A 17,590-nucleotide genomic window follows, 5' to 3' on the forward strand; every position below is an offset into this window, starting at 1 on the left:
CTGTTGACTTCAGTGGGAAGAAAGTTAGGCCAGTTTTGAGCACCCTTCTGAAGTTTCATAATGCTTTTTGATTAATTGGATATACATTTTATATGACAGCCTGTGTTGATTTGTATAGTTGTATATCTGTTCCATACAGTTGTTGTTAACTTCAAAATTTACTCAGTTCAGCCTGTGAAAGCATTGATCGCCAGTTGAGGGTTAGTTTGGCTTCTTGAGATTTGTGAGGCAGCCCCTGCAGCTGGCTATTTACACAGCATTTTTGAAATATTACTGTCGTCTTGTATTGCAGAGGGAATCTATATTTGTTTGAACTGTAGTTCATTAATCATTTTCTACAATAGCTCAGGCTCTAACTCTAGAGTTTTTCTTTGTGTTGTCATCATAGATAGCGCTGTGGTAGTGTTAGATATTTGTATGTAATTCTAATGTACTATTTTGAAGTATTAGTATTTTATTTGAAAAGAAAACATTTGATCATTCTTATTTAGTATTCTTTATGTCATTTTCCTAGTTAATTTTAAGGGTTATTTCACCTGTGAGGAACCTCTCTTTCCTCTGCACCTTTCAAAAGAAAGGATCTATACCAGATACTTTACTTTGAGTGCGGAACTGGGGAGGTAACTACAAACAAACAAACAATTTCTTTATCCACTTTCCCTTGAGAACTGCTTAAATATGTCTCTTCCTTTCCAAATGAACATGTTCCAACAGGTTCGTATATTTGTTTATTGGGTTGCAATGATTGCTTTATTTTATTATAGTAAATAAGTGGCTTCATTTTAGAGTTTTAGTTGCCTTTAGAGTGTGTGTGTGTGTTGTTTTTGTTTTCAAATTACATGTTGTCCAAGGCTGTGGGCTAAATGTTTTTGTGATACAAGCAAGAGGCTTTCATGATTCATTAGGGTATCTTTTCTCTCTGCTAAATGTTGTTGTCCTTTTTGTTACTGTTAGTGTTTTATTATACAGTGAATCCTTATTAGCCTGTGGACTTTATCTTCTACACAAAATGGGCACCCACTCGGCATCCCTTAGCAAAGAGTTTAACCAGCAGAATATCTTAGAAATAAGTGACTTCATTAGGACTTCATTATTCTTACAAAATATGCTATAGTACAGAAATTCCCTTGACTGTGTCCCACAAACCACTACTTGGGTGGAGGGAGGGTGTCTGCAGAGAGAAACAGAACAGATGGAAGGGGCAATGGAATGAAGAGCAAAATTAGACAGTGTGATTAACTTTTCAAAAAGGACAAAACATTTAGTGCACTAAAGACTTTCAAAAATACATACATTACTTTTCCATGTAAGCAATTTCTGTAGTAGTCACAGGAATTTTATGTGATTGCAAGTGTGGAGGGAGAGAATCCTAATGTGACATACAGATGAGGAGGTGATTCACAAAAAATGTATTTTACGGTGTGATCCACATGATGAAAAAGTTGAAGAATCTCTGCAATAGTACATTTCTCTTTATGAAGTATTATTAAAACTAAGCTACAGTGGTTTAAAAAAAAAAAGGGACCCAATACTGTTTGATTTGTGATTCATTATCTTTCCTTTTTATTTTTTAGTGGTAATTGTTCTCTTACAGTTTCACAAAATTAAGTATTTGGAGCATGTAGCAAAGAGCCGGCTCACTGGCGTGGCGCTTCCTGCTGGTCAGTCCAGCAATTAGCTCATCCAGCTCAGGAGCGCCCTCCTCTGGCCAGTTTCTTGCCCTCAGTTACCTGCCCTGTTGTCTCCAACACCTCTGGCCCCATGTTCCTCCCGGACCCCGGTGCCCCTTATCTTGGGGTGCTGCCCCACAGCAGTGCCCCCACACTCTGGGTCTCCCCAGGGGAACTCCAACTCCCCTATACTCACCTTGCCTCAGTCACTACTGCCAGTCATCATCTATCCCCTTCTCTAGGGGCAAACTGCAGTCTGAAATGGCCACTCATCACTGGCAAAGGGGTTGGACCTGCTGCCTTTTCTTGGCCTGGCTGCCTCCCTGCAGCCCTAGTACCTCCTCAAGCCTTTGCTGCAAGGCCTCAGCCTGGGAGGTCGCCAGGCCAGAGCTCCCCAGCTCAGCCTGCCCTTTCCCAGTACTGCTCTGTCCAAGGTACCCCTGTCTGTAGCAGGCAGCTAAGTCCTTCTTGCTCCACTGCTGGAGCAAGAACTCACTTCCTTCTCCCTAGGAGCCGTTCTTATGCTGGCTCAGATGGGCCCTGATTGTCTGCCTCAAGCCCACTCCTGATTGATTGGCTCCCTGGGGCAGCCCTTTCCCCAGGCTGTTTTTAACCCCTTCCAAGCTGGAGCGGGTGACTGCCCCGCTACAGAGCAGATCTCCCAAAGAACTTTTGAAAATAAATTCTATTGAGAAACAATAGAACTATTCAAACACAGTTTTCATAGTTTTAAAATATTGCTTCAGTAAATGAGTTATCATTTGACTTCTGCAGACTCGTCCATGAAACTGACAACTAGACAGCAATTGACACACAAAAAACCCCAAAGGCTGGCAAAATTGCAGCCTGTCTCTAACTGGAGAACACATTTATTTAAAAATGTCTCTGGTCTGGGATATTTCTTGCATAATGTTGTTTAATTTTTCACTATGTCTGATGATCTTCATTATTTGATATTGATGAATCATTATGGGGTTTTTGTTGGCTGTTGTTTTGAGATGATGGAATGTCAAACTTTCTTTAGTTTTTTGTCCCTAACTCTTTTGTGACAACTCTTTTTTTCCACCTTTGCAATTACTTATTATCTGTTGTGCTGCTATGTTGGTATTTGCTCCACAAAGTTTTTCCTTGATCCTATGTTATGACCTGAATGCTTAGAGATGTCTAAACTACCAAAAAAAAAAAAAAAAAAAAGACCCACCATAGCTGCCAGCTTAGGGTCCAGGTCAACTGACTGAGGCTTGCACTGTGGCGCTTTTTCTCTCACATCCTGAAACACTCCCATGGCAGCAGCATTTTTGAAACTCTTTCAGAACAGATTTTTTTCTAAATGCCACCAAAGTAGTATTTGCTTGACTTGAAAGGCTCTGCAATAAGAATCTTGATGTTCAGGGATTTGATGTCACACTGATAAGTTATGGTGCTTGGGTGAAGTCATACCTATAAACTGATAATCTTCTATTTTCCAATGTTTTACATGCAGTTACATTAAAAAAATTTGCACATTCATTCAAAACTTGTTAGGGATAATTTTTTTGCCCAAATTCTGTACATGTGGGCAAAATACGGCCAGTTGTTTAATACTAAATAACAGTGCTATATTTTTCGTAAGATTAAGCATATGCAAAATAGTATTGGGGCATTACTGTGTAATTTACATTTATTTGCCATTAAGTGACTTATACCATTATTTATGTTGTTGCTGCATTAGGAAATATAGCATCAATGGGACAACTCATGTGGGGAAGGACTGCAGGACTGAGTCCTAAACTCATTTATGGAGAAAAACTGTACTCTTTCTATGCAGACAGACTACAGTTTGTATAAGCAATTCTGCTTTATAAATATATTACCTTACTGTGGAGTCCTTGTTCTCTGCTGTTTTTCCTATGAATTATGATGCAATTTTGATGAAATTGCTGCTGTTGTATTTTTAAGCATTACACTGTGCAAGCTGGTTATATGTATTTTTAAAATGAGCTACTCAAAGTAAAAACAAAAGTAGGCATTTTGGTATTCTGCTCAGAACTGTCCTAGATATTTAAAACCTAGCATGATTGATTTATATGCATAATATTAAGCACGATGATTTAATCAGTTAAGGCTTGCTATTTCTGTAGAGCGTACTTTGCAATCTATTGTTGGGGGAGGAGGAAGACTGGGTCCTTGTTTGTTTGTTTCAGTTGAATTAATAAATGAAAACTTGATTTCTACTTCTTTACAAAAATTGAGATATGCATCACGAAGTTTGTTCTATTTTCCAGGTCTTCTTTATCTTCTCTAACATAGATACACGGTGCAGTGTTTACACTTAAAAAAAAAAAAAAAAAACCTCCCAAAACAAATCACTACACTGCACACATGATTTGTCCCCTGGGCAAAGGATGAAAGAAGAAATGTATGTGATATTAATCATGTCACTTAATGCTCTACTGGAAGACACTCGGATACTATGGTGATACGGACAGTATAAAAATGGATAATATGTAGAACAGAATTCCATGTTAAAGTTTAAATTCCTTAGGAGAAAATTTGTAGGAACCCCAAAAAGGCTAAATCAATGTTTGTTTTTTTATTTTAGAGACATATTACTATATATCTCCTTTAGTTGGTGCCTTTTTCTTGGCTCTGACTCCTATGTGGATTGTAATAGCTGCCAAACATCCAGCTACAAGAACTGTTCTCTATTCAGGGTGGGAGCCTGTTATAACTGCTATGCTTATAAGCAGGTAAGTAATTTTTTTAAATTGTTTCACTGTGCTCCCCTGTCTGAATCTACCTGTTGTCCCTGTCTTATTAACCCCCCCAAACTTCATTAATGCAGAGTTAAAATTGTTCAGTGATGCCTTATGCCCTTCCAGAATGTGGAGAGTGGCTAAACTTAAATCTCTGAAAACCAGGATATACTGTACAGAGTTGAGATACACCTTACCCCTGCAATGTATGCAACCTTAGCTCTGACCTCCTAGAGCTGGCAGTAGCCTCTGAGAATGCTCAGTAAGGGGGAGGGATAGCACAGTGGTTGAGCATTGGCCTGCTAAACCCAGGGTTGTGAGTTCAATCCTTGAGGGGGCCATTTTGGTGTCTGGGGCAAAAATCTGTCTGGGGATTGGTCTTGATTTGAGCAGGGGGTTGGACTAGATGACCTCCTGAGGTCCCTTCCAACCCTGATATTCTATGATTAACAAACTACTAAAGGAAACGGTGGATTTTTCCATCTCTCTAAATCTTTAAATCAAGATTGAATGCCTTTCCGAAAGGTTTGCTTTAGTCAAATACAAGTTGTTAGGCTCAAAACTTGAAATTCTATGGACTAGATAATCTAATGGTCTCTTGTGGCCTTAAAATCTATGAAGCCACAATTAGTAGAGAAGAGGAAGGACTAAGGGAATTGTGCCCATTGTTATGTCGTGTTCCACAGATTTGGATTCCAACAGTATTTGCATGCATGCCCTTGCATTCACTGTGTTAGATGTAGCTGTGTTGAATGGTAGAAGGATTAGTTGGAGCGGCTTGCAGATCTGTGACTGTGCTGTGAACAAAGGTGCATACAGTATGTACCTTGAGAGGTGACATATGCCTCATTTCAGCACTGAATTTTGTGGGTTTTGTCAGTAGCAGTCTTCTTGCCATGGGAATTGTCAGCAGTTTGGTGGCATACATCAGTGGTCCTCAACCTGTTTCATTTGTGGACCCCTAAAAAATTTTGAGTGGAGGTGTGGACTCCTTTGGAAATCTTAGACATAGTCTGAGGACCCCCAAGGGTCTGCGGACTACAGGCTGAGAACCACTGGTATGCATGACAGTAGTCTCCAAGGCTTAGTGAAGGGTAAGTAAAGACAATGTCTCAGAAGGATTCCCCTGGACAAGGGTGAAGAGGTGGTAATGTTCAGCAAGACTGGGGTTGTTGGTGTGTTTTAGGCTCTCGGGTATGTCTGTACTGTGGTTGAAGGTGTGATTGCATCTTGGGTAGGCCTAGCCAAGGTGAGCTGCTAGCAGGGGTATAGGGCTGTTTAGCTGATGGGTAAAATTGAAGCGCCAGGTCTTCTTTTACCTTGGGATAGTTCTACATGTTAGTTACCTCATGGTAAAAAAACTCATCTTTATTAGCAGTGAAGACAAAGCCTGAGCTACACAGAACAAAAAGAAATGGCGGGAGAGAGGAGGAGCAGCAGCAAAGCGGGGAAGGAGACTCCTTTTCAAGCCTGAGCTGTGGGATTATGGTTGTGGGAATGGCAACGGAGAAGAAGCTCAGTTGCCTGTGATGAAATGGGTACAAGTTCCCTCCTCAGGTCCTCCTACTTGTTGCTCTGGCCCTTTTGAACTCCAGCAATTATGGGCTGGATGTTTATGAAGAGGGAATTGAGGACTGGAGGAAAGACTGGCCTGTGGGCCAAATGCTTGACAGCTCTGCAGGAACTTAAAATTTGCCAGGGATATAATGCTCAGGTCAGAAGAGAGGATCTGTTTTTGTCTATATCTTGTTTGTAACTAGAGATCTGTGTATTGTAGGCTTACAGTGGAGGAGGTGCAGCTTGTTTTGGAAGCATGGGGACTGTGACTGGAGCATTCAGAAAATAAAGGGACAAATCCTCACTGACTGGGCAGGGACTGTCTTAAGCTATGTTTGTATGGTGCTGATCTCCATCGCTGCCTCTAGGCAGTCCTATAATACAAATAATAAACAGTGCTGATAATTCTAATGTATAGTTAAAATAGTAATTCTCTATGATTTATAAATCTGCTAAATCTGAAAGGATTTTCACAAGGATATTGAAAGACACCTTTTTGACATTAGCACCTCCCTCTTTCAAATATTAGGTTCCTATTTCAAACCTCTTCGGTGCAAAAACTGTTTTTAAAAGGAGCATTGATAAAACTGTGTGTTTTTCACTAATAATCTCCTCAGGAGCAGTGGAACTGTATGCTCAAACTTTCCTTTAAAAAGGGGAGGCGGGCGGGAGGGACAGTGAGAGAGCAACCAAGCATAGAAAATTTTCAGGTCACTTTTTGAATAAGTGTTACTAAGAATTTTGAATACTTAAAGATTGATTGATAGAATTTGAAAAATAAATATTGATGCACCTATTTGCTTTGTTCTAAATGTTGTACTTTATATTTTTCAGCATTGGTGGCCTTATTCTGGACACAACTGTTTCTGATCCTAATTTGGTTGGGATTGTTGTTTATACTCCAGTAATCAATGGTAAGGCAGTAATAGGATTATTTTAGAATAAATATCAACAAGTCTCTATACATGTTTTATAAAAGATTATTACACTAAAGTTCAGCTGCAGTGGGTGGGTATCTACTACATTAATTTTAAGTTGTAACTTTGGTGTGAGAACAGGGTAATTTAAAATAGTAGCAGTGACTCCTGGTCATATGTACCAGAAACATCGAAGTGCATGTGAGAGAGAGAGGAAAAACAGGAGGCTAGTAGTACATATTTAAAGTTTGTGTAAGAAAGGGGGAAAGTTGAAAGAAAACATATTCAAATATTGTTTTGAAATTATTATGACTGTTAAATATAGGATTCCAAGATGTAATTCTTCAAGGGTTTTCTCTTGGACATATGGGGCAGATTATCAAAAACAGTCGCTTAAACGCCATCTCCAAAATATGCAGGTGCAAGTATTAAGTGGTAATAATGCAGGCAAAATATAGAAATCATAGAGCAAGTTGAGTGTTGGTTCATATGCTTGCCTATATGTGCAATTGCATGTACAAATCAAACATTTTGCAGCCATGCAGATATATATTTGTGAACATTAATTAGGTCCATGAATTAAATGTGGATATTTCCTAGATTCTTGTCTCTGAATTAGTTCTTTAAGCATAGATGTGGAATGTTGGATGAATTTGTCAGCATATTAAACTATTTTTTAAAAATAAAATGTCTTGTAAGTCAAGCCCTGCACAGATACAAAATTTGTATCCGCATCCGATCTGTGATCCACAAACATGGTCTGCGGATGCGGATATCCGCAGATTTGTACTCTACGTAGGCTCTACTTGTAAAAAATATATTTATTTTCTAGTTCTGATTTATTCTTCATTGGTCTACTTTGCAGTGTGCAAAAAGATCTCACGTAGAAATTAGACACGGGACTTTCTTATTTGCAGTAGGTTTTCTGCTTACTGTGTAGCAAGTGTGGAAGGTACACCTCTACCCCGATATAACGCAGCCCGATATAACATGAATTTGGATATAACATGGTAAAGCAGCGTTCCGGGGCGGCGGGGTTGCGCACTCCGGTGGATCAAAGCAAGTTCGATATAACGCGGTTTCACCTCTAATGCGGTAAGATTTTTTTGGCTCCCGAGGACAGCATTATATCGGGGTAGAGGTGTATAAAGGAACTTTCTCTAAATATAAATACATCTCTACCCTGATATAACGCTGTCCTTGGGAGCCAAAAAATCTTACCACGTTATAGGTGAAACCACATTATATCGAACTTGCTTTGATCCGTCAGAGTGCACAGCCCTGCCTCCCCAGTGCACTGCTTTACTGCATTATATCCGAATTCGTGTTATATCAGGTCGCGTTATATCGGGGTAGAGATGTATTGTGATAAATCTCTGCTCATTTCCATTCATAAAAATATACAAAAGGGAGCCTAAGATTCTTAGGGCTGGTCTACACTACAAAATTAGGTCAGCTTAACTACATCGCTCAGGGCTGTGAAAAATTTCATGTCCTGTGCAATGTAGTTAAGCCAACCTAAGCCTTGGTATAGACATCTCCAGATTGATGGAAGAATTCTTCTTGGAGAGGTGGATTTACTACAGCGATGGATAATGTTTCCTCTAATGTTTTCATCCTTGTGCGGAATGAATTTTTGTATGTGCACCAATATTGAGATAATGTGTGGATGTGCGTCACACATTATCTCAATATTGGTGCACATACAAAATTAAAAAGTAGAAATTAAAAACCTAGGTATAATATATATTTTTAAAAAGTTGTCATAGGGATAATTACTCCAGCCAAGACAGGTTAGGCATTTTAGAACCACTACTCAAAGAATTAAATTTAAGCGTAAGAGAGAAATAAAATTATGAAATGCATAGACCAGTCAAAAAAATAAAATAACAGCACTTTGAAAGAATAAAATTACAGAGCATATATGTGTATTGCAGGAAGTACCAAGAAGTAACAACAAAACCAATAATACAAGTTTGTGTTGGGAGGTGAGTGTAAAAGAGACAGTGTGTGTGTGTGAGAAAGAGTGTGGTTTTTTTGTGTGTGTGAGAGAGATAGTGTGTGAGAGAGACAGAGAGACTGTGTGTGTGAGAGAGAGACTGCGCTGTCACTTTAAGCACGGCTGTTACTCTGAAACCTGTCTTTAAGCAGAGCGACACTCACCAGTCTGAAAGCTTGTTCAGATACAGCAGCAACCGCCAGCAGCTCCGTCTCACTCCCTAGTGCTATTCCCCCCTCATCTCCACTGCTCTGTGGAGATAGGGTACATGAGGGGAGGAGGGGGACACCCTGACATCAGTGCCCCTCTCTTTCCCTTCCCTACTCTGCACAGCAAGCATGAGGCTCCAAGGAGCAGCTGGTCAGGAGTTCCAAGGCAGAGGGCAGGAGCAGCGCAGCAGTGGGGGAAGGGCACCTGAACACAAGTCGTCATTGCTGAAGATGTGTGCGACTAATAATCAAGTGTGCAGCACTTGATGGACTGTTGTATGGCCACACAGGCGTGCAGCTTAGAGGGAACACTGGCAATGGATGAACCCTTTCTGTCGTTTTAGTATTTATGCTACAGCGCTGCAGTTGTGCTGCTGTACCATTTCTAGGGTAGACTTATTCTAGATGCCTTTGAATTAATAAACAAGTGAAAATCAGTATCTAACCCATTAACATTCCCTTCCTCACTCCCCAAAAAACTCTACCTTCAACACAACTACCCACCTGAATTTCAGTTCCCCTTTCAAGGGAGCTGACTTTCAGAGGATCATTGCTCAGCATTTTTCTAAAAACCAGTTCTTTTTTAAGGTTTTTCAAGTTTGGCATCCAAAATCACATCACTTCTGAAAATCTTGGCCTTAATTGTTTTTCCTGTAGTGTGTGGCTGACAAGCTTCTTGATTCTGGACCTTTATGCAACAAGATCCTGGAATTAATAAGCACCAGAGATGACAAAGCTTTATAAGGCACCCACTCCTTACTATAGTGGCAAGAAACTATAATAGCTGAAGGCTTTGAGGCAACTGGACTATCAGCTAGAATTCTGATCAGTATAACAAAACATTTAAGAGTCTCCTAGCAGACAGCCTTGTGCCAAGTGAAAGAACTTATGTCAAAGAACTAACATCCAGCTTCATCAAGCTTTCACAGTCTTTGCAAAAGTACTGATGAAATACTTCCAACTATCTGTGTAGGACAGTAGTTGATTTTGGAATGGTGAGGTGGAGAACAGGCAATATATTTGTCTTAGTTACATCCTTGCACTGAAGTGGAACACTGCATCAAGACCGCCACAGATGAGTCCCTCCACTAATGTGTCCCTACACTGGGCAGAAATGCTAAAGAGCTGCTGACAGTGGTTGCCACGACAACCTCCGTCAATGTATCAAAAGCACACTAAGAAGAAAGGCCAATAGGTCCCCATGGCAACATCTCATGTATCGTGAGGAAGATTTGGCAAAGGTTTTTGTGTCAGTTTCCCTCCTTTGGCAAATCAGTGTTCATTAAGGAGAAACATTGGCCTGACAAGAAACCAATGATTATTTAAATTAGTATTGCAAAGGCATTAGTCATCAATGTTCTCATTTCAGCCAGTCTCTGAGACTTGAGCATCCAGTACTCCAGATGTGCAATATGAACTGAGTTTTCCTGCAGTTGAGCTTCCAAGCTAAACAAAGTATAATTGGGGAGATTCCAATTTTTCAGTTGATGCCACCTGTGTTAAAGTGAGGTGTAAAGAAGTCATGTTGTACCTTGATATAATCGTAACCTATGCTTTCCTCTTTTCTGGGCCTTGGACGTCTCACAGGCTTCTCTTTGAAAGAATTTGAAGGATGTGACAGCATCACCTCTGAGGTGCCATAGCCATCTGAGTCCATACTGACTATCCAAGTACCTGCTTGCTCACCTGGGATACTGGGAGTGTATAGGAGTCCAGACATTGAGGGTTTGGGCTCAAAACCATATTTCTACCTATAAGAATGCAATAAATTTTAGATTTCACAGGAGGTTTCACCATACCTACATCTACAAAAGTCTCATCATGCTATGAGATATTTTTATTTGGGTGCTGTCCAACTAAACCACTAGATCTTAAAGTCCCCTTTTCTTCTGCAGTAGTTCAGGACAGATAGTTCTTGATAAGATTGGGATTTAGCTGGAAAGATTTGCCACAGTCAGTAGTTTCAGCATAGCAGTTGAAACAGATAAATTCCATTGTAGATAGGTTCTTGTACCACTTTGAGTGGAAGTTGATAAGGTAGGTGGTAACTCTTAGTTCCTGTGGGAGCTCATTCCATAGTTTGGGACCAAACACTGAGAAGGCTCTGTTTCCTGCAGAGACTACCTTTACTTTTGTGGTAGAAAGTTTGAATGTGACTGAGGAGCAGAGTTGTTGACCAGGGTCCTCATCCCAGACCGTTAGGCAGTCTTTTAGATATCCTTGGCCCAGACTTAGGACCAAGACCTTGAATTTGCGTCAACATTTTATTGGAAGTCAGTGTGGAGAGCGGCAGACAGATCTGATGTACTCATGGTAGCCTGCATTGCTGAGGAGGTGTGCAGCTACATTGTGAATTTGGTGTGGAGTTGGTGATTCCTAAGGGCTGATGGCTTTGTGCTCAGGTATATTGCATTTTAGTCCATCCAGGAGGTAAGGAAGGCATGTATAATTGAGCCCATGTAATCATCCACTAAGATGAGACTAGTTAGCCTAGTCAATCAGAGGTGGTAGAAAATGTTACTTGTAGATGCTGCTATGCAGCTTAATATCAGTAAATTAATTCAGGAACCTATTTAAACTGCAGACTGAATTGACCAATTGATGGGTGGGTACCTGCAAGCAACGGAGACTGCACAATGGCAGCCAACTTCTCCACCTGGATTTCCTTTGCCCACGTCATCACCTTTGTCTTGCTTGGGTTCAGCTTCAGCCAGATGTTCTGCATCCCTAAGTTGATCTTGTCCAAGCACTGAGCGATCTTGGTGGTAGTGATATAGTCATATATAGTGAAGGATAACTAGAGCAGTTGGCATTCATACTGCTGGCACTTGAGTGTGTTCTCTTACCCTACTCCCCCTAGTAGCTGTATGGAGATATTGAAGAGGACCAGAAATAGAATTGATCATTGTGGGATCTTGCAGATGAGGGGTCTGTTGGCAGAGGTGCAGTTTCCCAAAAGGTGCAACTTGCTTTTGGGTGCATCCCAATGTTTATAGAACCCAACTGATACATTTCCTTTATACCACCTTGGTGGATTCTGTTGTATCACTGTAGTGGGTCACACAAGCTTTCATGGTGTAAAAATGGCAACCTATATCTGAGATGCACTGGCAGGGAGTCAGTCCAAAACAGTAAAATAAAAAGTGGATTTCCAAATTTCTGATTTGGATTCAGCATCCAAGAATGTGTCCACAGTGGTATTGTGGACATATACTAGGTGGGTTGATACACCACCATTGTGTGTATCAAGGGTGGCATCCCCTTAAATGTCTTTTAAAGGCTACGGCTGTCTAAGTCAGGGGTCGGCAACCTTTCAGACGTGGTATGCCGAGTCTTCATTTATTCACTCTAATTTAAAGTTTCGCGTGCCAGTAATACATTTTAATGTTTTTAGAAGATCTCTTTTTATAAATCTATACTATACGACTACACTATTGTTGTATGTAAAGTAAATAATGTTTTTAAAATGTTTAAGAAGCTTCATTTAAAATTAAATTAAAAAGCAGAGGTCCCTGGACTGGTGGCCAGGACCCAGGCAGTGTGAGTGCCACTGAAAATCAGCTCGCGTGCCGCCATCGGCACGCGAGCCATAGGTTGCCTACCTCTGGTCTAAGTAAAACTGTGCTTCTATTTAAAGTGGTACCTTCACACAAGTTGACTGTGTGAAACCTTCATTTACTTTCCCCCTTTTTAACATCCTCTAAGTAGTGATTGGACTTCATAGAGCTTTTTAATTGCTAAGAATGAGTCTGTTATAACATCTCTCTTCAGAAAAAGGTTATGTATAATTCTTGTTCTCCTGAAGTTATTGGGTTCATTGATTCTCTCTCATTCACTTCCCCAACGAGTTGGGGGAATATGTTCCTTAAAACCTTCTACCTCTTTCCTCAAAAATAAATAAATAAATAAATACTACTGCTGTTCAGGTACCAGGGGCTGCTGGTTTCCCCTCCTCCCCTTTAGCCAAGCAGTGGAGAACATAATATTTGCTGAGAGGGTACAGGTCTGTCTCATTTTACGGGGGGTTCCGTTCCGCGGTTACTGCGTAAAGCGAAAGCCGCGTATAGCCAAAACCCCATTGAGTTCAATGGTGGGCGAAATCGCTCGCACTACAGGTATAGTATTGAAATTGTTGTTTTTCTCTTTTTTTGTTTTTGCCTACCGCATAAAGTTGAAATCGCACATGTTAAATACACGTAAGATGCGACAGATCTGTATATGCTTGGCTACCCTCAAATTCTATAGCTAAGGGAATTTCTGCAAATTCATATATGGGACACAGAGAGCAAAGAGTAGTGGTTCTCAAACTTTTGTACTGGTGACCTCTTTCACACAGCAAGCCTTTGAGTGCAACCTGCCTTATACTTTAAAAACACTTTAAAAATATTTAACACTATTATAAATGCTGGAGGTGCAGCGGGGTTTGGGGTGGAGGCTGACAGCTTGCGACCCCCTGAGAGGTCTTGACCCCCAGTTTGAGAATACCTGGCTATATTATAATGTGCCTTCTGAAAGAGAAAATTACAGGTAAGTAATTTGCTTTTATTCGATGTAGGCTCTCCTGTGCTTCATGGTTGCTCTGGCGCCTCTTGATTATTGCTGTTGTAAGTGTAAAGTATAAAACTGGAATTTAGAAAATCCTTTTACATAAACATATCTGCACATACCTTATTAACTATCAAAGATCCTAAGTGTGGATTACCTAATAGGTAGCTTTTGAAATATCACTGTTGCTGACCAATCAAAAAAAAACAAAACAAAAAACAACCAACCCCCCTCCCCCTCACAAACTTCCCCTTTCTTTTCTTCTCTTGTGTTTTTCTGAAGATGGCAGGGCCCCTCATCAGAAAGTCAGACTCTGCTTCAAAGTCTGTCTTATGAAACCTAAAACTACTAGTTTACCCTGCTCCCTCGGTATGGTGTAAAAGAGAGACTGTATGGGTATGCACAGCACCACCTGAATCAGCCCTGCTGAGGGGATTTCCAGCCTTCCATACACTTGGAATTATTATCTTGGGCCCTAAACAAGGACAGCAGCTGGGAGTTTCTCCCTCAAAATCCCAAAATGCTTCCAGGACCCCTTTCTCTTGCTCAGTCCCTGTCCCACAAGACTTTTCCCACAAAACCCTCCTGGATGTAGTAATGCTGACCCTAAAGGATTTCCTTACCAGCTTTAAAGGACTGGTAACCCTGGTACCTCATTATAAGAATTTGCCAAAAAATAATATAATTATACTATAATAAGATAATGATCTGAACAATTTGCTTCAGACTGTGCTACAGACATGAAGTAAAGTGCAGCTAATGGAAATAGCTACTTTATGTTTAGGTTTTGGTATCATTCTCAAACAAAACATAATCTAGTGTTTTGGAAATAGGTGAGGTTTAGAAGTGATTTTATATATAGCAGCAGTGTATATGTAGATATTTTGTCCATTTTCTGTGTTATGCAAACGTTTTTTCTACAAAATCTGGAAATTCCTGCAAATCACAAATGCTTTGCAGGGTTAGATAATAAAACCTTACTATCCAGATGGCATAAAACCATCCTCTTTAATAATAAAACAGAGCTATACTTCGTATATGCTACTAGCTTATTCTGCTCATTAGCTGGTTTTGTTTATTATAAGATGGTCAGATATCTGGGGAGAAATTTTAAGTAGGGATCAAAGCGACTGGGAAAAGGTTTGCAGAAATCAATATGAGAACTTTAATACAAAACTCAGATGACTTGCATCTGAAGAAGTGAGGTTCTTACCCACGAAAGCTTATGCTCCCAATACTTCTGTTAGTCTTAAAGGTGCCACAGGACCCTCTGTTGCTTAATACAAAACTGTAATTGTATTTCTATTGTCAAGGAGATGAAAACTAAGATCACATCTATGCCATAAATATATCTTTTCTTTCATATTAGTATGGTAAGTTGAACAACAGACCCTCTGTTTTTCCACAAATATTTTGTAAATGGCCATTGCCTGTTATAAACAGAAGCACTTGTTTTCAGGTGGGATGGTGGTGATGTGGATTTGTGGGGGATATAGGAGGAAAATCCGGTGCAATCATTCCCCATTTTAAAAATGTAAAATATTTCCCATTAGAAGAGTAAAGTATCTTAATAAATACATATATTGCTTTAAAATAGAGTGTGTGTGGAGCTCTCAGACAACACAAAAGTGCTTTTGCTATTAGATAGCCTCAGACTATTCAACAATGAAATCTGATGCCACTATAAATCAGAAAGCAAATATATTCATAAGTTTGTATGGTAGCGGAGAGACTTGGTTGGGCAGAGAGTAGACTATTTTGCATCCTCAATTGGAAGAAAGTGTATTGGTCTCAGAATGGCACCTGTTCTGTATGAGTAAGTGCATAGTTCAATCTTTATTTTGGCATATACAGAAGTTGAGAATCCTGTTTATGGATATTTAATTCTGACATATTTGGGGTGATAGTTCTTACTTTTTCTTAGTTGTTACCTTATACAAGTAAAATGGTGTATACTTTGTGCTGTTTTGCGTTTTCTAAAAGTCTTTCTTTTAAAATTTTTACAAGAATATTTCAGGATTTATTAATTTCCACATCATAATTTGTTAGGTATATCCAAAATATTCTCACAATTTTAGTAAAATGAATCAATTTTTAAAATACATTATTTTCCTGGCTACATGCATTAGCCAAAACAAATATATATTGTTCCTATAAAAAAGTAATAACTTGCTTATACAATGTTGGCTCGAAATCTTTTCTGGAAAGACAGCTGTATAGGAGAACCTAATAGTTTATCTAATTCTGCCTATTTTAATACACTTAACTTTTAATACAAATGCATACAACATGCATCTCTGAAGACAAGAAATTTGTAAGAAAGGACAATGCATGTAGGTACTAAGACAAATAAGGGAGCTAATCTAAGCACTTCAGTTCTATAAAATGTAAGTTTATGAAATCGGTGGTCAGATCTCCATGGCAGTATTTCAATTTGAAGTTTCGGAGAAATAATTTGGTTATATTTTGTTAGTGGTGTGCCTTGTTATAGAGTTGTGGAGCTGCATTGACTATTGTAATGGAGAATATTTTTCTCCTTTTTGTGTCCTGGATGGTTATTTTTATTATAAAAACTGCATGAGAGACTATTTGGCAGAATGCCAGATGGACTAATCAGCACAATTCATTGCTTGCAACTGTGGACTGTGCTGATTAAAATCACTGCTCAGAGATCGGAATCTCCTCAGATCCTATATATATTACCTTATAATATTTTATAGCCAAAATCAGATTTCATTTGAAAATTGTGCTGAATTGGTTCTCTCCTTATTGTGTTGACTTCATTTAATCTTTGGCCTGTTGCACAAACTATATAGTAGGTATGACTATAATACCTCTTATACCCTGTGATTGGTTAACTCTTAGCTCAGAAATGTTCATAGATAGTATTGAAAATCTAAAATATTGTTCATCTAAGTATCATAAATATTAGGTTGCTTCTAGAAGGAGAAAAGTTGGGGTGAATTGTACATTACTTATATTCAGTATGCCTACTGATACTAACTGATATTATAGGCAGAGCTGATAGGTACACCAGTAGTTAAGGTTGACTAATGCTTCCCATTATAAGGCTCTGTTTTCAGTTGCCTGTAACTTTGCCCAATTTTAGCCATTAGTCTGAAACTTTCCTTGCCAGGTGTCTGCGTTAGGCATATCTGTTTTGGAAAGTTTCAGCTAAAATAGTTTGCCCATTTTGGGGTCAAGCAAATTTTTCCTTGCAATTTCTTCTCTTGGATGCTGGGGGCCACTGTGGCACTAGGAGCCACAAATGAGAGCAGGTAGGCAAAGAAAAGCCTAGGGCTGGCCTGTGCCAGCAAACTCAGGCTTGCAGAGGTAGGTCTCCGGCACTGTTTCATTGCTGTGTAGACTTTCAGGTTTGAGCTGGAGCCCAAGCTCTGGAACCTTGTGAGGTGGGAGGGTTCTAGGGCTCGTACTGGAGCCCGAGCACCTGGGCAAGGCATTTGAACTAGTCTTTCCACAGGTTGCCATTAATTGTGTGTACCTTATTTTTTCTGGGTATCCAACTGGAGACCCTGCAGTCTGATCTGCAGAAGTCCTGAGCATTCACAGCTGAAACTGAAGTCAGTGGGAGCTGTGCTTTGAACATATTAATTTCTATATCATGCTAAGTACTCTGAAAAATATGGTCCTAGATGTCTCAAATTAGGCATCCAAAATTACTGGACACTCTTAACCTTACTCTTTCTGTGCCATCTGTAAAATGGGAATAACACAACTACCTCACCTCATAGGGGTGTTCTGAAAATAAATTCATGAGTGTTTGTTAGGCATTCAGATACTATAGTGATGAGTACCTTAGAAAAGCCCATGAGGAAATTAATAATGCTGTATACATTTAAGATTTTGAATAGTGTGCTGTAAATAAGGTATGGGGCACACACCGGACAATAAGAATAAAATGAAATATTGAATAGTTGCTCAGTCGGTGACCACAATT

At 39.6% G+C, this 17,590-nt stretch overlaps 1 protein-coding gene across 1 annotated transcript in view; it reads left to right on the top strand.

The window, feature by feature from the left end:
- Nucleotides 1-17,590, top strand: part of SLC41A2 (solute carrier family 41 member 2) — a 76,777-nt gene that overhangs the window by 25,291 nt on the left and 33,896 nt on the right. Inside the window, exons 5-6 of the mRNA XM_034778426.1 lie at nucleotides 4,252-4,399; nucleotides 6,797-6,876. Coding sequence (XP_034634317.1) covers nucleotides 4,252-4,399; nucleotides 6,797-6,876 — 228 coding nt within the window. The remainder of the gene's footprint in view (nucleotides 1-4,251; nucleotides 4,400-6,796; nucleotides 6,877-17,590) is intronic.

Source organism: Trachemys scripta, chromosome 1 (genome assembly GCF_013100865.1).
Source record: "Trachemys scripta elegans isolate TJP31775 chromosome 1, CAS_Tse_1.0, whole genome shotgun sequence".
NCBI classification, from domain to species: Eukaryota; Metazoa; Chordata; order Testudines; family Emydidae; genus Trachemys; species Trachemys scripta.